We start from the raw sequence: 23,008 nt of genomic DNA on the forward strand, positions 1-23,008 counted from the left end.
TGGAGGAACAGAAACAACCCCAGTTTCATCATGGTAATGTGAACATTTATTTTGTCTCAAAGCTTTCATAAGTATTTAAATCAACACAGTAATCAACTATTTAATTGCTGCAATCTGTAAAAATATACAAAAGCCGTAAATAAACTTCTCCCACTCCACCTGCACACTTTGGTACACTGACTCCTGTCTAAACACCTTCCTGGAGACAAATAAACATGGCATTATTCTGAGGGTAGAGAGGGGAGAAGGGTCTTACAGAGTGCTTTATGCTCCAGGAACAGCAGTGTCTTCTGTTCTTAGGCTCTGTGTGTTTAATTTTCTAAGGAAACAGGATCATTTCTTCATTAGCTGTATTCAAGTCATCTTATTTTCCAAATGTGCCCATGGGCTCTGACAGAAAAATGCTACAGCTCTTGCAAGCTGATTAAGGATATTGTTTCAGTTAGTGACCACCTGGTGTGTCAGCTCCTTTCTTTTGCCCTTGGGTTTCAGCATCCAGTTCATGCTTTTATGTCTGGTACTTCTACTTAATAAAAAGACAGGTAAAACCTCATGTTTTCAAATTCAAACATTCCCCACTGTCATTCTACACAGCAAAATTGTCTACCAAACACAAGCCCATTGAGATGCTCTTGGCACATGTATTTCTAGGTAACAGATTGCTTATATTACTATGAAAAATAGCCTTGTACTCCTGTTTCTCGATAACCATTGCTTTAAATCTCCCTGTCTCTCTGAGTACCTCTCAGGTATGCCCACTATAATTTAGAGGAACCCTTGACTCCCTTCTCTTGCCACTGCTTGTGTAGGTTGAAGGCTGTGCCTCCTTGAGTCTCAGTTGAGGAGAGCCACTTCCCTGCCTCACCTGAGTGAGCCAAAAAGGCTGCCTCTCCTCTGTTGTTTTTAAGTCAGATTGTTGTGTTGGAGCTGTATGTGGGGCTCTCACTGCAGCATTACGTTCTCATTTCCTTTCTAGGGCAGCATGACATCCACAGAGCATGCTCTCGCCAAGTGCTACCTTCCCTTCGAGGACACGGTTCTGATCACATACTGTGGAGCAGCTGGGTTCCTTGTGGTTCTCATGTTCTTTCACTTTGGGCTTTTAGCCTCACCTTTTCTTTTTGGTTGGCAGCTGCTCAGAAAATTTAAGACAATGTGAAGAGGAGAATTTTTGCATTTAGTAATAAATATCAAAGCCAAAGAAACTGAACTTTGGGCAATGCTCATGTGAGATGGGACCAAAGTAGGCTGTCTTTATGCACATCATAGAAATTCTAAATCATTGATGCAAGCTACTGTAGAATAAATAGTTGATTAAACTGTTCTCATGCTATAAAAATGGAACATGTACTCTACGACAAGTCTATTTTCTCATTTTATCAAATATATGTTAATCAAAGATTGTATCTGTACAATATATAAACACTATTAATGTCATCACTTGCATGCACTAGACAGTCTGTCCTTCCCCAGGATGGAGCCAGCAGCCCTGGAGCACACTCGAGATTGGGTGTACACAAACCAAACACTGGCTTTGCTTTTGTCCTTTTCCAAAATCATTCTCAAATTCCTATATATTATAAAGCTGTACACTGAAAATAAACGTACAGATGCTACAAGCAGGAATATATTGTTTATACAGACTTTTGTACTTCTGGGCTGAATTAATGGAATCAGATTTTTAGATAAGTGTAATTTTCTCTCCAGCAGATCAAGTTATTAAATCTGAATTTAATGCCTGCGAAGAAAGAAACTTGAAAAATGGACTTGGAAGTGGCATTTGGCATTTAAAAATAAATGCCTTGATAATTTTAAGCCAGACAAAATGTATTCTTTTTGTATTTTTCCTATGAGTCTGGCTCTTTCTTCAATCAAACTTTTAAATAGGAAGTTTAGTAATAGGGGAGTTGTCGAATAATAATGCATGTAACAATATACAACTTCATTTTTTTGTGTATGTTTGTGGGGGTGTATCTTCAGTTTTTATTCATGTTTTCTTTTGAAAATGCAATGTAAACTGAAAATAAATTCTATTTCATATGTCTCCGTTCAACTGAGTTTTATGAAACAGTTAAGGATGAGGGGAGCAGTAATTCAGTAACAATGAGATAAACCATGTTTGTTGTATTGATCGTCTGTAGAGTTGTCATCCTTTCTTGGAAAAGTAGTAGTATTTAAAATTGCATAAGTTTATAAAGGATAATAAAGTGCTGATTATATTATAAACTTTAAAATACTCAATGAATACTAAAAGCCTAAAAGGAAATTAGTGAAATAATGTATGCTAAGCTGTCATTTCTCTGGATTTCTATTGTTGAAATATAACTTCAGATATCTTTACTATTTATCTTTTACCTAAGGAAACTACCCTCAAAGCTGTGATTGTAGATCGAATATGAAATGTCCCTGCTACATAGATTCTTGCTATTTATACTGAGGCTGCATTTGCAGATCTTTCAAGCTTGAGAAATAGCTATATAATTTGACTTTATATTTCAAATAAAGGTTAACTATTGTTTCTTCTTCAAAAGGAAGATGTCATCCTTTGAGTCTCCTAGGCAGACACAAATATTGACACCCATTAGTCTTTTTCTTCCTATTTGTTGACAGTGGAACCTGTGGTCAAGTGGGTGGTTCAGAAGCTTTGACAGTGGGAATGGTTGACCTGTTCCCACTCAGGGAACTTGTAAAAGTCTTTAAAATAGCAAAATAATCGAAAAACATTGTCTGGAGAGAAAAAACATCCTTGGTTCCCTGAAAGAAGGTTGTGATGTTACTATGACATTGTTTATAAGATGTGGATGATTAACTTGCATCATATGTGTATATATGTTTAATCAAGGAGTATTTTTAAAAGTACCAACCTGATAAAATATTCTAAATTCTAATTACCATTTCTTACCTTTTTCAGAGGAAGCGGCAGATAATGTTGACATTTAGCTGTTCAGCACAGTAAAAACACATTTCTTTTACAGGTATAGCCATAAGCAAGGCACAAAGATCTGCAAGAAGTTTTCTTTAGTAGTTGGTTATACAAAATAATATTACATTTTGTGGTCTGTACAGTATTATAAACCAGCAATAAAACAACAACAAAAGAATATATGAAAGGAGACTATTGCCCAAGTGTAGTGAAAGTCTAGAGAATCATTTTTAAACGGGACAAACTTTGCAGTAATGAATGTGGTAGGTTTTCTGCCAAAATGTAAAAGGCTCAAAGTAGCTCTAATTCAAATGCCTGAGGCTAGCAGCGACTTTAAATATTATTGAAAAAAGGTTTTCTCTCCACTCTGTGGCTTGGGCCTGCTCTAAGTCTTGGGCCAGTGCAACTCAGAACGGGTGGCCACTTGTCCCCTACGGCTTCTTAAAACTAGAACCGGAAAGCACAGTAGCTCACCGCATTACACGTGTGCCTCTACTATCATGCTTGATAGCGTGGGAAAAAGTGTGTTTCTCCCCCACCTGTAAAGTTCTTGATGAATCAGTAAATTACTGAATGAATGGATAAAAGGGGTGCCCACCCAGAGAGATTTCACTGCAGTGTCACCCAAGTGAGAGTGGACGGTTTGCAGTGACACAAATTGGTGGGGGTGGCGAGGCTGTGAAAGGTCATGTTCAATGAAAAGAAAAGCTACCTACCAAACCTGAGGGGAACAGAGGTAGCCAGAGGCTTGGTGGTCACACATGGAGCTGACACTGAGCAGGACACAGAGGGCAGCCAGATGACACTGGGGAACTCACTACTTTGTACCACGGTTTGGGGCTGACAGGCAGTCCGGGAATGGAAGGGGCAGCTGATTGAGGAGAGAAGGCGCGCTCAGGGGCCGGGCCGCCTCACAGGAGCTCGTACTGTTTGAGGTGCATCCTCTGGATGATATCGCGGCAGTCATTGAACACCCTGCGGATATTCTCCGTGTCCACTGCGCAGGTGAAGTGCGGGTAACAGTAGTGTTTGCCGTCCCCTGTTGCCGTGCTGATCCTCTGCAAAAAACAAGGTATCTGCACTTCTGGGCCCTGGCCCCTGGGGGCATGTGGGAATGCCGCCTCCACCCCATTCATTCTTAGAGAAGGTTTTAGGCAACACTGATCAAAGACTAGAGAGCTCGGGGTGTTTAACATGGAAACACAGCCATAGGGAGTGTCTGTCTAAATACTGAACGCGCTGCTGGAAACCGGAAGAAACTTTGCTCACCTCCTGCCCACAGAAGTTTAGAATTTAGTTGAGATGGGACGTATATTTAAAAGACAAGCACAGAAAGTAGAATTCAGGGTAGTATTTTCTGGAAATGAAGGTCTAAGCCAGAGGCTTCCAGTGGAACTTTCTGCAGTAATGGAAATGTTCTGTGTCTGCCCTGCCAGTAACGTAGCCACTATTACTAGCTGATACAACAGAGAGATTGATTTTTAGTTTTCTTTAATTTTAATTAATTTGAATTTAAATATCCACAGATGACTAGTGGTTCTGTACGGGTAGCACATCAGCCATGCTACTCCCTCCTTCACATAGAACTTCAGCGTTTCCTAGGTGTCCCCTGTTTAGCAGTGGAAGGTTCGTGGGTGTTTCGAAAGAAAAGTGCTCTGTGGCCAAATAACTGAGAAACACTGAATTAAAATAAACATCATGTCATGATTTGTGAGGATATCTTGGAGCGACATGCTCATGGGCATTGTAAAGCTAAGTGGGGCCTAGTGGAGAGAGGCTATCTTGGGTTAAATTCTGTCCCCTTCCCCATTCATATTTTTCAGTCCTAACCCCCAGCACCTCAGAGTGTGACTGTGGTAGGAGCTAGGGTCTTTAAAGAGGTAATTAACTTAAAATGAGGCAATTAGGGTGGGCCCTAATGCAGTAAAATGAGTGTCCTCACAAGAAGAGATAAGGGCATAGACGTAGAAGGAAGACCATGTGAGGACACAGAGAGAAGATGGACATCTACAAGCCAAGGAAAGAGGCCCCAAGAGGAACTGACCCTGGCAACACCTTGATCTCAGACTTCCAACCTCCAGAACTGTGAGAAATACATGTCTTCTGTTAAGCCACTCAGTCTGTAGGACTAATGCAGGGATCATATGGAACTTTCTTCACAGGTACCCACAAAAATCCCTGGATGTCTTCCTCGTACCCCCACTCCCACCCCCTTTTTTTTCTGCAAAGCATCTTGGGAAACAGCCATTGGAGAAATGCGGGGACTCTTGCAAGGAAATTGTGAAAATGCTCATCACGTTATAAAACTCCTCTTAGGAGGAGAGCCTTGTTTTTAGCAATAGTCGGGCTTCTCTTGAACAATTAAAAATGTTTTTTAAACTTATTGATGCTGAAATAGGTAGGTTATATATCTTTTTAGTCCAAAAGAACCAGATGAGATATGTGGCACACAGAGTAAGTGCATAGTGAATGAATGAAAATGGGCTTCCTTCTGTAGTAATCTGACCAGTTTGTCTCTGACTGGAGCAACAGCAATTTAAGGAATGGAGTCATTACAAAGGTGGTTGCAGTTTGCAAACTTCAGTTTAAATCTTGAAACAAACCGGTTTTTATTAAAAATGATAGAAAGAAACTCACCGAGGAAAACTGGACAATTCCAGACTCTGCTTGGCTAGCTTACCCAGCTGCTGCCCAACTTTCTGAGGCCCTCTTTTACAAGATAATGTTCAAGAAATCTGAGAGGAGCTAGTAAAATACGAGGACGATAACCCAGAAAACACGCAGGCTTTTAAGAGCATCAAGACACGGGGCTGACCTCACACTTACTACCTTCTGTTTTAAAAGGTTTGGTAATGCTGATTCTGGAGAAAATTCTGGCCCAGGTCTGGGCTTAGGCTTGCGGGTCATTTCCAATTTGAGGGACAGGGCTTGTTGTTGAGACTGGGGGGCACTCTGGGGGCTGACCACTTGGCCCCAGTTGAAAAGAGGACCCAGTATGAGTCCTGGTGTTCCACACTCTGCTGAAGGACTCTTTCGTTTTTGGAAAATAGAACAAGTGACAGGGTCTGGCTTGTCTCAGTGCTGTTCTTTCTTGGAAGCTATGTGACCTGAGGTGAGATGACTAACCTCTCTGAACCTCGGAGTGCTCAAGCTATGGGATGAAGTAACAATACCTTCTCTTGTCTCTCATAATTTGAGGGGAGAGTGAATGAGATCATGATAGGATAAGTAACTTGAAAGTTGCAAAGAACAATATAACTCTAAGGTGGTAGGAAAACAAAGGTTAAAAAAATTGCTTACCAAAAACAGATCCCTGATAAAGAACTTTGCTCTTGTAACTTTGGGATCTTCTCCCGCATCTGGTGTTGCTGTAGAAATTACAAATAGAGTTTTAAGTAATGTGAAACAGAGATATAACTCTATGGAAAGCATAAAACAAATTACAGAGTTAGACTCTAGTATACTCACAGCATTAAACTCAGTATGGCAAAGCCAAGAGCTAAAATGTCACTTTCATTTTTCTTTTCTCCTCCCAAATCTTTTAATTTTAACAGAGCTCTGATAAAACTTTTTTTTTTTTTTTTGCATGCTGTAGTGGACATTTTGGAGGTAAGCTCTGCAGAGCTTGAGTATTGATGGGATAGGGTGAGGGGATGGGGGCACTGGTGACTGGGAAAGTTAAAGAAGACTTGGTTGCTGGGAGACCGGTAATCCAGCAGCAGAGACACAAGTGGTACTCTGAAGATTTCCCTCGGACAGCCTAGCTACCTTAGCCTAGCTACCTTAGCCTCGGAAAGCATACCTCAGACTGGCTGAGGTTAGTGCACAAAGGACTACAAATTCTCTTCTTCTTTTTTTTTTTTTTAAGGCGAGGCAGCCCTTGGTTTACCTCACAGATTGCAAGGAACTTGTCAGCTAACAATCCCTTATTATTTTTTTTTAATTTTTATTTTTTATGCCTACAGCACCTGGTCTTCCTAGGTGGTCTCCCATCCAAGTACTAACCAGGCCCAACCCTGCTTAGCTTCCGAGATCAGACAAGATTGGGCTTGTTTAGGGTGGCATGGCCATAGACTGAATTCTCTTCTTAACTAAAGTTTCTAGGAAAGTCTCTTTCATTCTGCTTTATAGAGTTTGGGATTCAAATTTAAGAAGTGGTGTTATTTTGCTGTAAAGAAATCCATTCTATAAGCCTCTGGTGGCCCAGTGTCTACTCAAAACTGAAGAGCAGCAGTTGGAATTGGGATTATTTCCTCTTCTGGGTTTGCCCAAATGGGACCTTCCTGGCTTTAGCACAGAGAGTCCCATGTCCCAGGAATCCCCACAGATGGTTGGCCACCCTAAAGGCAATTGCCATTGTAGCCAAAGACATTGCTGGAGACAGAGAGGTAAACACGGTGGCTGAAAGTATAGGCTCGGAGAAAAGGGTTCAAAGGCTGCCTTGTCCTCGCAGGCTCCACCTGAGTGACCTTGAAAAAGTGACTTCACCTCTCTCAGCCTCACTTTCCGTAGGAAAATGTGAGAATAACAAAAGCTCCCTCATAGAGTTACTGGGAGGGTTCAGTGTAAAGGTCAATGTAAAGGGCCGACATGGGCCCAGTTCACAACAGACCCAGCTGAGGCACCCAGAGGCAGAATTTACCCCAACTAATGAGTATGTGCACCTCAAACTGCCCTTTCTCTAAATGCACAGTTTGAATGGAAAGCCAAACTGTAATCAAATGGAATCCTACATAGGACATTTTAATATTCTAGTACTTTAGGATGGGGCAGTAGTCGAGAGGATTGATTTAAAGTACTTGAATTCCCTAGATTTATCAGAACTGTTTGAATAATAGTTACAGGACTATTGAAAGAATAATTAAGTCTTTTCCTTAATTGGGACAAACTTGTTTTGAAATCTTACCATCTTCGGGAACTGTATAATTTGCATATTCTGGAAAATAATCCTCGATTTTTGATTTTCCCGCCAAGACTTTTTCTGCCAGCATATCTTGTTTGTTTAAGAACAAGATGATCGAAATAGTCCGTAACCACCTGAAAAGGAGAAATAAAGATACAAATTTCACATCCAGTATATGGGAAAGAATATCTAACATAGGAGGAATTCAGTGAAAAGGACATTGCCATCTTCTTGACAATATTTAGCATTATTTGATATACCAATATCTCAGTCCTCCCCTCCCCGTCCAACTGCCAGCTAGGCATTCTTATAATGATAAACATAGGTAGTTGATTTAGCAGTTTAGCACTTTGTAACTCATCTTCACTGAGGATATAGATTTACTGGTAGCAAAGCTAAGGTTTGCTTAGGTAATAAATACACTTGGATTTTGGTGGTGTAATTTACTAATAAAGGGTCAGAAAACTAGATGTTAATGTGTTAACAACAAGAGCTAATCACACAGAACATAGTTTGTGGCTGGCCTGGTTCTCCTGCCTAGTCTGAACAGGTCCGAGGTTCTCCAGCTGTGGAACAGGATATGAATCAGATCTAAATCCAGATCACTGCACTGGACATGACAAGCTAAGGGGAAGGCCTCAGGTATAGTGAAGGTGCAGGATGGGAAGTTCTCTGTTTCATCAAATAAATTCTGAGAACTGGTTTAACACAAGTTTAATGTGCACATTAGCAAAGCCTTTGGAAATTCCACTATGTCAAAAGAATCAAGCTGATGATTAGTGCACAGGAATCTTACTACGAATTACAAACACAATCTATTCTCCCCACAAATGGAAATAGCCTTATGGTTTCTTCTACTTATAAAATACATAGTCCTTATAAAAATGAATTTTTATTAGAAAAATTAGAAAAATTAATACATAGAAAAACAATCAAATGTAATTACACCCAGAGACAACTACTATTAGAATTTTTATGTTTTTACTTCCTTTTTTTCCTACCCTCACACATTTATCATATCTATAAAAATAAGTTCATGGTGTTTTTAAATCTGCCTTTTCATTTAACAATATTGTAGTCATTTTCCCATGCGGTTGTACATGTGTGTATATATATGTTTTTAATGACTCCAACGTATTCCTCTGTAAAGCCAGCATTTCCTTACCCTTTCTTTCCCATTAACTGTCTTAATACTATAGAACTGAGAGCAGTTGTTGGACACTTTGTAGAGAAATACTTTTCTGATAACCCAAACCTTTTGCAATGTCAGCTTATGTTTTCATCCTCCTTGGTGCTATTCTTTAGAGGAAACTTTGACTTTTAACTATATGTGTATGTATTGTGTGTGTGTGTGTGTGTGTGTGTGTGTGTGTTTGCAGTTGAGAGAGAGAGATGTGTGTGTGTTTGCAGTTCTGCCCCTGTGTAGTACTAGCAGTTTCAAACGTAATTATGCTGTGCTTAAATCTAACTGATCTTAGGGACTATCTAGTTAAATGTGAATGTTTAAAATTGGTACTTTCCAAATTTTGAAAACAAAACAAAATCAAATTTGAACCGTAGGTATACCCTTAGGCTTTCCAAGATTTAAATTTTCCTGATAAAGCACTACCAGAGTTCTATCAAGGAATAGTCCCCATGTTAAGTCTGTTGATACATGAGATGGACTAAAAGAGATACTTCTTATGGTTTTGGATTTATTGGTAAGGAAAAAATGTATCTGGAGAATAAAAATAAAAGTGAGCTGAGTGGTATTTTTAATAAAATAAAATTGGCAATCCAGTGATGACACCAAATTTATTATTTTTATAACCTGTTGTTCCAAATGCTTTCGAAAAGGTCCAGGGACTCTCTCAGCCTGTTGGTGTTGTTATCTTCCCGAATCACCATGTTGTAGCTACTGCAAGCTGCGACATAAATGATAGCGGTGACGTCTTAGTGGGAGAAGAGAGAAAAAGTTAGTTAGACCAATGGTCATTGTGGGGTTATGATAAAGTACACATCCAATGTCTATCCATTTCCAGGGAAATTATCATTCTGTGATTATAAGAATGACTTGAATCAGCACTGTGCATATAATTGGTTGTTCAATAATGTACCTGACCAGGAGTCTACTCATATTAGAGAATGATAAATGGAAATTCGGGATGCTTAAATTCCTTATTTATGAGATTCATACTTATGGCATTTCATAGATGATATCATTCAAAGCTACTTAAACATAGTAGTAGAAATGAGTGCGAGAATTCATCCCATATTCTTGAGAGAACACAGAAATCACCATTAAAGCACTGGATCCATTTTCTTCTCTCGTCCCTCTGGCCACCAACATCAAACATGCTGTGGAAGGACAACAGAACAACAATTATTTGAGGTGCAAGGACACAACAGAGGCTTCTGTGCTTTTCTCTGTTGCTGTCTGGCCTGTAGCACTGCTTCCCGTGGGATCTCAGCACACTGTTGGGGCCCAGCCCAGGTTCTGCACCAGCTCACTTGGTCATTTGACCAATGCACACTTGGTCATTTCTCTGGTCACAGCCCTCGCCCCAAGGTCATCAGGTGGCTCGGGGCTCACTTCTCGGGGCAGCCTGCTCAGTGCATCCCTCTGCCTGAGTTTCTGGCTGCAGTTTCTACCTACCCCAATGCCTCAGATCTCTTTTACCCTTCCAGGCATCTCAGGTCTTGGATTCCGCCCTTCCCTAAACTTACTGCCTGTACTTCAGGACCACACAGTCTACATTTACTTATTCAAAAGGATGATGATGTACTTTTGGGATTCCACTCCCTGAAGCCCCAGGGCTGTGGGTGGTAGCTAGGTCTCCAGGTCCCACACCCAGTAGAGCCCCAGTGGGCAGCAGGGAGAGCTTCCTGCCCACACCCCCATGGCAGGCCTGCTCTCAACAACACACTTACTGAAAGTTTACTTTGTCCACTTGGAATCGGGTCTCGAAAATCCCTGATGTCAGAACTCTGCATCTGAGAAGGTCCTGAGGGCAAGAAGAGAAAAACAAAGTGATATCACTGTCCCCTTTCATAAGGAAAGCCCTGGATGTAACCATAATAATTGAGTTTTTCAAATAGCAATTTCTTCCATTACAAAAGCATCTCAAGGGCCTGGAGTGTTAATTAGAATAATGTGGTAATTAAAAACTTAGGCAAATGCATTCTGTCTCATCTTCTATCTCACACCCTCTGAGAAAGTTACAGTTAATGTACTGGTTTGGTCTTAGAGACTTTAATAGCTGTGCTTTTATTTTCTTTAGAACTTTTAAAAAATTACTGATGAATGTTGCCCACTGACTATCATGCTGTTGACAACCAAATCACATGCTTAGTGTTCTGGGGAGAGACACTGCCAGTGATCTCCTGCTAGACTGGAGAGCCTTCTGCGGTGGGTTCAGAGCCATTTGGGTTAGAAAGCAAAAGAAGTGTAACTCAACATTCACGGATCTTGGATTTTTTTGGACTGGATGCTAGCTGATTTTAGATTTCCTCTCGTCTCTGCATACTTTTATTCTCTCTAAGATAAAAGATGATGAGGTCTGGAAGGGAAGAGAAAGCCATAGTTTTACAAAGCTGATGGTATTTTTTTCTGATCAGAGATCCATTATGATGTTAATGAAACAGACACTGCAGTCATTCCGGAAGCTGGGAGGCTGTCCCCTCCTGTTAGCCTGAGGAGAAGTGTTTAGGACAGCCTCGAGGGATTGATTTAAGACTAGGAAGTCTCCACTGCTCTGTCAGATGATTTTGAGCTCTTGGAGTAAGCCTCAGAGAGAGATGGACTTCCAGGGAGAGAGAGTTCAGTCCTCCAGGAGGGTCAGAGAAGAAAAAGCCTCCAGGAGGGGCCCACAGCCAGGGCCCTCCAGGGGACACAGACACTGGGGAATGATGGAGAGGCGGTTTGAATAGAGCCCCGCTGGTTTGAATAGAGCCCCACTAACTTTCTTGGAATTCACTAGATCTAGAGGCATCTGGGGGTTCCTAAACTGAGCAATTCAAGGTTCTCTAAGTCTCTGCAGATGCCCAAGTGTCAAAGGTTTTGGGGGGCACAGAATGTCCCTCTCTTGCTACTCACAAATGTGCAATGGGACACTTTTCTCCAGCTTAATCCAAAGGCGACACAGAGGGTCACACCTGGAAAGTGTGCTGTTGTGTATTACCCAGACCAGGGCCAAAAGCAGAATGAGCAGGGTTTATGAAGCTGGGGAAGTAAAGATTTAGTTCTCTGTTGACAGCTCCAAGAGGAATGGAAATTTCTTAGTCCTATTCCACAGATAAAATTATTTCAATATCGGGAATTTAGAAATCAAGCAAGTTTTAGAGAGCTAAGTCCATGGGCCAACTAACAGGGCATGGTAACACACCACATGTGCATGTGGGGATAGTACAATTTGAAAGAAGTAGTTTTTTAAGAATTTTTTTCCTTAATCCATTTTAAAGTAATCATTGAATAATAGTGGCAATTTCTCTAACCTCACAAGTTCCCCATGGGTGGCCACAGCTCTAACTTCACATACCTGGTCTGTCGGGGTGTAGTCCACCAAGCTGACACTGTCGATTCTTTCCAGGAAGCTGAAAAAAAAAGCCAGCAGTGCTCAGAATGTTCTCTGATGACTTTCTCCTGGGCTGTGGGGTGATGTATGGGACAGTCACACACACAGGCACAGGAGGCACAGAAGGACAGAGGCTGAGGGAAGTTCCCATTTTCTTTCCTGCACATGTACCTGTTCAGATAGCATAGCATTCCTGATTGAAGGGCTATGACTGCTTTTTTTTTTTTTTTACCTGCCTTCCCTCTTGTCAGCTGCCATAGGGTTGCAGGTGAGGGGCCATTCAGAAATTGGGAAGAAACACAGGCCTTCTTCCAAGGCTAAGCTAGTAGAGGAAGGCCATGCTGCAAAGTAAATATAAAACTGAAGGCAAGAGCTGTTCCCTTAGGTAATAAGTTCTGAATAAAATCCAAAAGTCATGTGTGAATATGTGTGCCTGTGAGCAGGTTTAATGTGATGTGCACACCTGGCAGAGGTCATAGCCTCATAGGTGTAAGATTGGTCCTAGCAGTCTGATATTTTGCACAAATAGAGGGAGTGAGAAGTGGAGGGAAAGGAAATCACATTGCAGCTGCCCGTGGAAGGAGACACAGAAACAAGGAGTCCTGCAGGCAGGTGCTCTCTCTCCCCTCAGAGAGGCTGCCCTGTACATCTTATCTAAAATAGCACCCATGCCCATCTCCATGCCAACCTTGCTTTATTTTTCCACAAAGCACTTAACATAGCCTGATATGTTTTACATTTGTTAATCTGTTCATTATCTGTTTCTTGCTCCAAAATGCAGGTGAGGGGCCATTCAGAAATTGGAAAGAAACACAGGCCTTCATCTGGTTGGCCCAGGTGCCCCTAGCATCTCACACAGGCCTTGCCTCTGAATATTTATCCGATGAATTAATGTCTGCTCTCTTCCTCTTCCCGAAGCTGGAGGAGGTAAGCGAGCAGGTGGCTGAGAGGCCTAGTCGACAAAGGATACCACAGAGATTTTCAAGACATAGGAAGAGATGGAACTAGTTAACTGGTGAGCAAAGGACCACTTCTGGAGCAAGAGGGGGCAGCAGGGGCTTCAGAAGGGCAGGAGAGCATTTGAGGAGGGAGAGGGGGGCCTCAGTAGTCCATGCTCTCCTGGCTGTGGGTGTCCAAGGGCCAGGGTGAGGCTCCTGCACGAGGGAGAGTGAATGTGACCTAGACTAGAGGGACATGGCCTGGCTTCCCTGCCTATCCAGCCCTAGAAGGTTTGGGTTCCATCACAGGATATTTGAAGTAAAGCAATGATTGGGCCCTCCTCTAAGCCCAAGTGCTTGGGGGCATTTTGTACAGCCCAAGGGAGGTATTACTTTCCATTTCCACCCAGTCTCCTGACCAACTCACACTCTAAGCCCTTGACGTGCTTTCAGCATCAGCAAGAGGGAGGCTGAAGATTCAGTAAGACCCTTAATTTCCTTGACTATCTTCACTCCTTTCTACTGGAAAGCTAAAGACAGCCCCAGTAGCCAGAGATGATGGCCTGGTGCTAGGGTGACATTTTGGCAGCCATCCACGTATTTACCCGTGATTTGGCACAAGGCTCCGCTGCTCCAGAACCAAGGCCTACCTTAGAGCTGCAACAAGAGGCAACCCCCTGGGAGGTAAGCCACCAGCAGAATGTAGGAAGAGGCGGCATTGGAAATGAGGTCATTTCCACTGGAAGACAGGGCCAGTCCCACCAAAGGGGAAGGTAGCTGTGGAGGGTGGTATCTGTAATTGCACTGCCTGCTGTGGCAGTTGTCAAAGAAAGTCAACTGCTCCTGGAGAAGGACTGCAGAGCTATGGCCAGGTGGCAGGGCCATTGAGAGGCCAAAGGGTCCCTGAACAGCCTTGGCCTTTCTGGAGCAGGCATTGTGTGCCCTGGTGGGTGCTGCCGCGTACATACCAGAAGGTGGGTAAATTGGCCCAGGATGCGGAGCTGATACCTGAGAAGGGGTCTGGACAGAGTACAAACAACCCTGGAAATGCCACAGGAGGAGACTGCCAAGGTGGAGGCCTGGTTTGAAATCCACAATTGCAGTTTGGCTCAGTACTTGCTGGCCTTGAATTTGGTGGAGTGGAGAGCACCTCTGAAGTATACACTGAGTTCCTGACCATCTAGCAGGAATAGAGCCAAAAGACTGTGGTGAAGTGAAAGCGGTTTCTGCTCCTGGAAAGGGAGTTCTGGGCATTAATGCAGACAACCAGGCAGGTCTCTGGGGGCGGAGGTAGGCTGCTCCCCACCCCTCTGGGGGCTTTGATAATTTGATTCAGAAATGAGCTGTCCTCTTGGCAGGAGACATAAAATACTGACATGTGACACAGAAACTAATTGCCTTCGATTAAAAGGGCTGGAAGGACTTGAAAATTAAATATGAAGACTTTGGCTATAGTTAGAATTTAGGAAGCAACCAATTTCGTATCAGGATGCAGATAGGGTAGAGGGAGGTGGGTGAATTTATTCAGATGGTAATAACTAGTATAAATGGAAACAATGGAATGTGGTTAAAAAATATCAGAAGTTCCTGATAGATGTGATTAAAGAGTGCCTTCCAAAAAAAGTGGTGGGAGTACCTTCCTGAACGCTGTTAAAAATAAGTGGTTCAGAGATGCCGATGACAGAGCAAAGATGTCAAGTTCCTTTTCCATCCCAAGTCTCCAGGATGGATACTCAAAGAACATTCCAGCTCTGACACTTAACCATCTAAGCGAGACCTGAAAAGCATCAATGAACATTTCCAAAGTATCTTCTGCAGTGTTAATGATGCTGAAAGGTAGTCTGAGTTCATGAATTTCAAGTTTGTGCAATGAAAATAAAATGTGAAAATTCCCCGCTAATGTGAATGTGTTCCCTTTTTCTTTGAAAGGTTCTCTAATGAATAAAGGAATAAAATAAAAATCTACAGTAGTGTATTTCTGCCAGCCTTTAGCCCAAATCTTTGATTCAATCCACATATTCCCCAGCATGTTGTAGAAGTACTTCAAATCGGGGCTCCCAAGATAATATATAGAGAGATGAGTTTAAAGGGTCTCCCAAATCATATACAGAATTTCATAGGACTACATTTTAAAGTAACATCGTCTTCTTAAATATGCCACTGCCTGTTAAGCTAAAATATTAACCAGATTAAAGAATCTCCCTTATAGACCATTCACTCACACTAGATACAGAGTTGCAAGACAATACCAAATTACCATTGTAGAAAAACACCCTCATTATGGACACTATAAAAAAAAGTTAAAAAAGCAATTTACTTTGATTTTTATTATTTCCTGCTACAGCTGAGGATATTCATGTTAGCAGATGCATTTTTATTCTCATCATTTAGATCTTCCTTCTGTTTGATGATATTGGCACAAAACAGCAATTCATTGTTTATTTCTCATCTGCTGTATTCTCACCCACTAAAATAACTCAAGTCACAGAATTCTTAGGTCCATGGACATGATCATGAAAAGGGACAAGGAAGGGATCATGAAATGATGAAAACTATTCTAAGTGCCTTTAAACAACTGGATCTGAGAAAAAGTACCAACTAAATTAAAATGTATTTAACATCTCTTTTGTGAAAAATGTAGCAAGCTGGAACTCTGTCAAGGCAAGTAAAAATGTTTTCTCAGTGTATGATTGACATTTATTTCATGATATAGAAATCTTGCGGAGGGAAAGATGACCTATACAATGACAAAGTACCAGGCAGCTCTAATGTGCAGCAGGGTTAGATCCATGTTACTTAAAAGGCAGTCCTCAGCCCAGCTGCAGCAGCAGCACTGGCAGACCTGGAAATCAGGGTGTGCAGCTGAACATCTCCAGGTTAAGCAGACCCATGTGCACAGCAGAGTTTGAGAAGCACTGCAGTTTCCTCTCCATTTTTACTGTCACCCTACTCTATCTAGGCTCTAATTTTTTTTTCATCTGTACAATATAGGTTCTGATGACTCACGCTCCTGCTTCTTTCCCCAGGGTAAAGTCCACACTTTTAATCTGGCCTCCAAACCATTCACGATCTGCCTGATCTCTAAAAGTTTATTCTAAATCCATGTTAGAACTTGTGCATTTGAAGGCAGGAAAAAAGAAAAGAAAAAAAAGAAAAAGTAAAAACTGTATTAGTAGTTGCATGGAAGATTAACTATTTCCTTGGTATGTTTGAATTGAATCTTTTTGTAAATTGTATCTCTTTCACCTGAGGAAGTTTCAATATGAAAAAGAATCTTGTCAGCATGAAGAAACTGTTACAATAAAGAATAGTTAGGGCTTCCAGAAATATGCATGAAAATTCCATGGTAACCTAACAAATTCAGGTGGTAAGGGTGAGTGTCAAAAAATACCATGCTTTCTGAACCAAATCTACTTTGAATTCTTTTTCCTAAATAGCTTTTTAAACACAATGCAAACTCATCTGCAGGGACATTCAGTTTAAAATGATTTATTTGACAAACTTCCATGGTTTACATTTCAGCATTTCATCAACTGCAAAAATGATGAAATAATTCATGGGCCTAATACACTTTTGAAAATAATATTTATGATTTCTAAAAACATTCATTCATATAGTTTGAAATGAACATTTTAAGAAAATTCAAGCTTATATAAGCATTGTTTAATCTCACAAAATATATTAATATTGTTGGGAATATCTGCACTATAAAAGGGTCTTTAATTTACCAAAGGGTTCGACACTAAGCTATATTTTAAGTTTTAATTTTTTTTCCCGTCTAAAGAGGGGTTATGACTCATGCTGTACTCACACAGTTGCCTCTGTGCAATCGTGTGGATGAGAGGAGACACAAAAAGGGGCAAGTTCTAGAAACACATGGGGCAATTGACAGGTGTCCCTTACAGAGTTCAGAACAACATCCAGTCAGATGTAAAGACACTTAAACATAGGATCAGCTCTCATCTGCATGTATGTTTCCCCCCCCCTTTCCATTCACACTGGAAAACATGTTATAATGAATACTTGGTTATGAATCTTTCAAAGGGCCTGGAAGTCCCTATAATTATTTTCTGAAACAGTGGAATTCTCTTATGGAGAAGTCTTCCAGTGAAGAAAAGGGGATAATTTAACATATTCATAAATATTTCACTTAGATTAACATACTTGCCAGGCAAAAGCAAATCGATGTTCTCCATGTTTTGAGGCTATGAGAAAGTGGTGGGTTGCTACAGGCTTTACTTTTCAGCCAGAAAATACACGCTGCCATTCCAGGAAGATGGAAAGCAGCACATCTGAGTTCTAGCCTTAAGGGGCAAGCCTGCTGTCCAATCCTGAATTGTCTTCCCAGGAGTCCCAGCTGGCTGCATGTATAAATTATTTGCATGGCTAAGTAAAACATTCTAACTTGTACTTCCAAGGTTATTAAAGTTATTTCAAGAACAAAATAATAAATGCAAACAGAACGTAAAATGCTGTTCTAATTTTATTTCTAATTTTGGTTAAAGTCAAAATAAAACCCACACACAGTCCCAGAGTTGTCTCAAAACAATCACAGTTCTTTGGCAATGTTAGAGTGAGTAATATGACTGCCATGCTAATTAACATACTTTATAAGAAGTCTAAGTAAAGTGTTGAAATAGGAAAATAACTAGAAATGTGTTAGAGAACTTCATTTGAAAGAAACTGTTATATGTTAAACGTTGTCTTAAAAAGAACTTCAGTAAATAAAAACACAATTGAATAATTTTTCCTTATAATAAATGGAAGTTATGTGGCATTTTTCCAGTTATAAGACAACTACCACACAAAAAATTTACAGAATTTACATAAACAGTAAAAAGGTATTATGCGAGAACGTCCTATTGTAATTTTAGTGTAAGTTATGAGGACAGATTAATAGTCAACTGTAGTCTCCTTTTGATGGGAAAAAAAGGATACACAGAAAAAGCACTATTAAATAAGTTGAACGAGGTGTTGCTAGTCCTGTAATCAAAGTAATCATTTCCCTCTAATTCTTATGCACGTGTCAATTCCACATATTATTAATTACACCATATTAAAAAAACAACAACACATTCTTCGATTTTGATAATCCGGGCAGAAAACTGAATACATGGGAACTAAAATTTTGATCAAAACTTTGAGATTCATAAACACCAAATTAACTAGTCCTGTTAAAAGGTAGCTATAAAAATACACATCATCACAAGTTATACAGAACTTTAAAATCCAGTTACGAGTGGAGAAAGCCTGGAATTTCTTAATGTGAGTGAGAGAGAGCACTGTAAACCCAAAGGTAGAAGCATTTTAAGAGAATTTCAGCATTCTGGCATTTTCAAAGTTTCTAGTGTATACAGTATCGCTCTAATACAGAGAGCATTTCAGAATGTGGCTACAGCCAGGAAACCTTTGGGTGGGTTCTGTCCTCACACTTGATCTCGCAGGCGGGCGAGTCTCTGGGATAGCTCATCCTGCTCGGCCGAGGCCACGCTGGTGCCCACGGAGCCGGTCTGCCCCTGCGGCAGCTCCATGTTGAGGTCTAGGCCGGCCTCGTCTGCCATTTCCTGGAGCAGCATATCCACTTGGTTCTGCGGAGTGGTCAGCGTCGTCGTGCTGCTCATCGTGTCTTCCATTTGCTGCGTTTGGACGTCCAGCGTCTCAAACTGGTGCTCGAATTTGTCCATCAAGGCAGAGATCTTTTCCAGATTCATGGTTTTCAACGTCGCATCCATGGATTTAACCACCCCGGCCATTGACTTGGTCACCTTGCCCATCGTCACTGCCGTCTGGACTCTGGCAGCCACCGCATCGACCCGCGCACTCATTCTCAAGAAATTCACCGCCTGGTTCTTCTGGCGAATGGCATTTTCAGCGTGTATCCTCGCAACTTCCATGTTGCCCTTCTGAATGGCCTTTTTAATTTTGGCCTTTTCGGCCTTTTCCTCCTTGTCGCATTTTTTGGCACTCCTGCTCAGTTCTTTGGCCGCGAACTTTAGGTTGAACAGGTGTTTCTCCATGTTGGACATAGTCAGACGGCTCGTCGGAGTCAGCGGCCGAGGCCCAGAGGTACGCCGAAGGGAGGCAGAAGGAAGGTCCGCTCCCGGTTGCCGCTCCTTTGTTTTGGTTGCACTTCCTGTTTCTGCCGCGCGGCGCAGACGGTGACGTCAGAGCCCGGCGCCGGGAGGCGGGACCCGCGAGACGCACGGGCCCAGGGGCGGGGAGGGGCGGAAGGCGCCAGGGGATGTCCCGGAGCACCCGACTGGTCACGCTGACGTAGTCCGGGCTGATTACGGCGCTTGCTCTCTTCACTGAGTTCCGCCCAGTTTTTAAAGTATTTAAGCATTAGTAGACACAAAAATTCGTGTTCACACACGCTTTCTTAGGCATATATCTACTGAAACGTACAGGATGTGTCTAGATCTGCACCTAAAAATACCCAAACTCCAAACTTGGCAAACCTTAAGCTTTCTGGGCAGGGGGTTAAAAAACAGCAAACAGTCAACTAAGTCAGCAGACTAAAGCTTTCGTTATTTGCATGGGTAACTTCCATTTTCTTAGGGGAACCCGAAACTATGGATTGTTAATACATTAAAAAACAAAAGTTGTATCATTGTCCTACGTCTCAGTCTTTGACTACAATTTAGACGGGAGTCCTGTGATATCCTTTTATTTATTATTTCACCGATGAGTGAAAATGCCTTCAAAACCGTGGATCAGCACATTAATACCATGGCTGGAAGTTCAGCAACTATCACCCAAAAATCCTTCTGTGATTTAGTAATAAAAAACTCCATCAATTGCTGACATGATTCTATCCATTTGATGTTTTATAAATATCCAAGGAACTTCACTCACACTTAAGTTTGACATGCTAAATTGTCATTTTAAATTATGCTAGCAGAGAATGGTGAAGTATTGGGACGCACACCCACTTGCATATATCAAAACTGTCACTATGTATTATACCCTTTAAAAATGCGGGCTTTCAGATGGCAGCAATGTGTCCCGGAGCTTTTTTCTTTTAGATTCTTTAGATACAACAGTAAAATATAAGAAGACCTAGCCTGCCCTAATGAGATAGGTTGAAAATGATTACTAAGCGCTAATTCTGTTTAGAGATCATTTTAATCCAGAATCTTATCATCCCTTTGGGCCTCCTGTGATAACTAGTCAAGGGTCTTGAACCACAAAATTAAAGTTGTTCTGGTATCACATGAACTTTCCTAAATCGCAACTCTTATTACCTTACTCTGTTGTTCCAAAACCTGGGCAGAAAAGCTGAACTGCTCTATGGCAGAGTGGGTCCCCACGCTCCCTATTCTTTCTTTCTCCTTATATGCCAATTAAACCAGAACGAAGCTTGGAAGTTGAGCATCATTTGTGTCATTTGATCAGTGTGGAAAATGAGAATTGATGCTCTTCCCTCTATGTACACTGTCCCTGCTGCCTGGGCTTCCACTCCATTCGTCTTTGCCTATTGCCCCTCCACAAAAAACACCGCCATGAAGCCTCCCAGGACCCTCCTCCTCTGTGATGCCACTGTACTCTGCACCTCTGCCATAGCACACAGGGCAGACCTCCTGGCATGGAGTCTATGGAGACAAATCACTGAATTGTATTATGAATCAAGTGGAAGCAGAGAAGTCTTATCCCTTTTCTCTCATGTGCTTTGCACATAGTAGGTACTACATACAATAAGGCTTTGCTGAACTGAATTGTGGTTGGCAGAGGCTAGGACATTACCCTAGTTAGCAACTTAGCCAAGATTACTTTTCTCTCCCCTAAAGTAGAACTCTTTCTTCACATGTGACATTTCTAGAAACAGAATATTAAAAAAAAAAAAAACAATAAAGAGAAGAAATCTGTTTAAAGTGGGAGCTAGAGGGCCTGCGCCCCCTTCTCTCCTTACTCTCATCCTACCCTCTTTTTCTTTTGGGTCCCTGGCTTTCCTTGCACTTAGCAAACTAGTTCCTTAACCATGTTCTATAGTTTGCTTAATGACATTCAAATTCAGTGAGAGCATTTGCAATATAATTATTAGAAACTTTGATAGACAATGTGGATAATGACAACATTGATTAAGCAATGATGTGCCAGGCATTGTTCTGGGCACTTCATATGAATTAACTTATCTCATCTTCACAAACTTTATGAGATAGACACAATTAACACCTCACCTTATGGGTAAGGAAACTGAAGCTACGAGAGCAAAGCAACTGGCCTGTGACAACCCATCTGCGGAATGTTAGAAATAGGATTCCACAGATAGAGCGGGGACCAGTAATAAAACAGTGGGGAATACAATAAGTTAACAAGAATAAATCTATCTTTGGATTAAAAGAAGTCGATTTACCAGCTGTTCTGAGAAGTCTGAGAAGTTGCATTGACTGCAAGGTTAATATGACCTAAGTAAGGTTGTTAAGTCAACATCCACTGAAGCTACATTCATTGAATGATGGCAGATCTGCTCTTTAAGCTGGTCAGACAGTCTAGAGAATGAGGTGGAGTTCCAGGAGCTATATTTTCAGAGCAAATTAGAAGGCAGAGAAGAAGGCTACCCATCCTCCCTGAGCTAGGTACATTCCTTAGGCCTCCAGTCGTTTTCTTTCTTCCATAACATCCTTAGCCATCCCCACTGTGTTCCATGTGATCTATACCAATGACTCTCACTTTTACATTTCTAGACCAAGTTTTCTTCTGAGCTCCAATATACCCAACCATCTCCTGACACTAGAAAATTCAGGGCGCAAGACCATTTGGCAGCTCCTCCAATTTACTGAACATCCAGTCCTTCCCCACAAATCTGCTAACCCTTACTTGCTAAATGGCACCTCCATTCACCTTGTTTTTCAAGTCAGACTCAGGAATAGTCCTGGATGACCCCCTTCTCTATAGCTATATCCTCTCTCCAAGTTTCCCCATTATTTACATTCCATTGAGGGTGAAAACCTTCAGGGTCTGTTCAAATTAGTATGCTTTCTTTTCATGTATCTAGTCAACGGGAGATTACTTTGGGTTTCTGAAAGATTATCAAAGGAGACTTTGGTCCTTCAACAATGCTGGTTGCTCATGAGAACCTTCTGGATACAATTCATGCTATAAAAAAGAATACACAGTCTACAGTCACTGGAACAGTCAGAACTTCTACAGTAACACTGCCGCCTTCTGACACTCATAGCCAAAGTAGAAAGTTTAATTTAGGGACTGTAAGAAAATTTTGAATAGCATGCAGACATTTCTAGAAAGCCAGGAATCAAAATCAAACCAGTTAATTATTATTTTTATTTTTTGATACCATTTTCAACAGGGATACTGGCAAAAACTATAATATCCACTTTTAGAAAGAAATGGGCAATGTCATATACTGTTAGAGTGCAAATTATATAGCTTTGAATGAGTTAATTATTTTTATCCTAAAACAGGGAAAAATTTGCTATAATTTGGCACATATGGCCTATTTCTTTTCTCTCCTTTGAACCAATACAAAAGATTAAACTTGAGATATTTAAGCAGGATCCGTGGCTTGATTTCACTGAAAAAGAATCATCTGCTAAATCTAAAAACACTAAAATAAAAAGGAAAGAAATGGATGTGAAAAATAATGTTATCATGTGTGTTAAAATATTCCTGGATTCTCATAGGTAGGTTTCTAGTGGTATCGAAATGTTGTACCTTGAATTCCTTTTCTAAA

At 41.2% G+C, this 23,008-nt stretch overlaps 3 protein-coding genes and 1 pseudogene across 5 annotated transcripts in view; 1 reads left to right on the plus strand and 3 right to left on the minus strand.

The window, feature by feature from the left end:
- MPPE1 (metallophosphoesterase 1) overlaps nt 1-2,530 on the plus strand; it is a 19,685-nt gene extending 17,155 nt beyond the window's left edge. Inside the window, exons 12-13 of the mRNA XM_025044900.1 lie at nt 6-33; nt 977-2,530. Of these exons, the coding sequence (XP_024900668.1) occupies nt 6-33; nt 977-1,159 (211 nt within the window). The 3' untranslated portion in view covers nt 1,160-2,530. The remainder of the gene's footprint in view (nt 1-5; nt 34-976) is intronic.
- A 285-nt stretch (nt 2,531-2,815) lies between these two features.
- GNAL (G protein subunit alpha L) overlaps nt 2,816-23,008 on the minus strand; it is a 151,031-nt gene continuing 130,838 nt past the window's right edge. For all 3 annotated transcript variants that reach the window (XM_015587245.2, XM_015587246.2, XM_025044897.1), the window contains 7 exons: nt 12,344-12,398; nt 10,737-10,810; nt 10,105-10,163; nt 9,637-9,757; nt 7,830-7,960; nt 6,224-6,291; nt 2,816-3,981 (listed from right to left, as the gene is read on the minus strand). In XM_015587245.2, coding sequence (XP_015442731.1) covers nt 3,835-3,981; nt 6,224-6,291; nt 7,830-7,960; nt 9,637-9,757; nt 10,105-10,163; nt 10,737-10,810; nt 12,344-12,398 — 655 coding nt within the window. In that variant the 3' untranslated portion in view covers nt 2,816-3,834. The remainder of the gene's footprint in view (nt 3,982-6,223; nt 6,292-7,829; nt 7,961-9,636; nt 9,758-10,104; nt 10,164-10,736; nt 10,811-12,343; nt 12,399-23,008) is intronic.
- LOC112477627 lies at nt 6,880-6,998 on the minus strand (annotated as a pseudogene).
- Nucleotides 16,791-19,468, minus strand: CHMP1B (charged multivesicular body protein 1B). Its single transcript, XM_006909224.3, has one exon. The coding sequence runs from the start codon at nt 19,341-19,343 to the stop codon at nt 18,744-18,746; it is 600 nt and encodes a 199-aa protein (XP_006909286.1). The 5' UTR covers nt 19,344-19,468; the 3' UTR covers nt 16,791-18,743.

Source organism: Pteropus alecto, unplaced genomic scaffold, assembly GCF_000325575.1.
Source record: "Pteropus alecto unplaced genomic scaffold, ASM32557v1 scaffold233, whole genome shotgun sequence".
NCBI classification, from domain to species: Eukaryota; Metazoa; Chordata; class Mammalia; order Chiroptera; family Pteropodidae; genus Pteropus; species Pteropus alecto.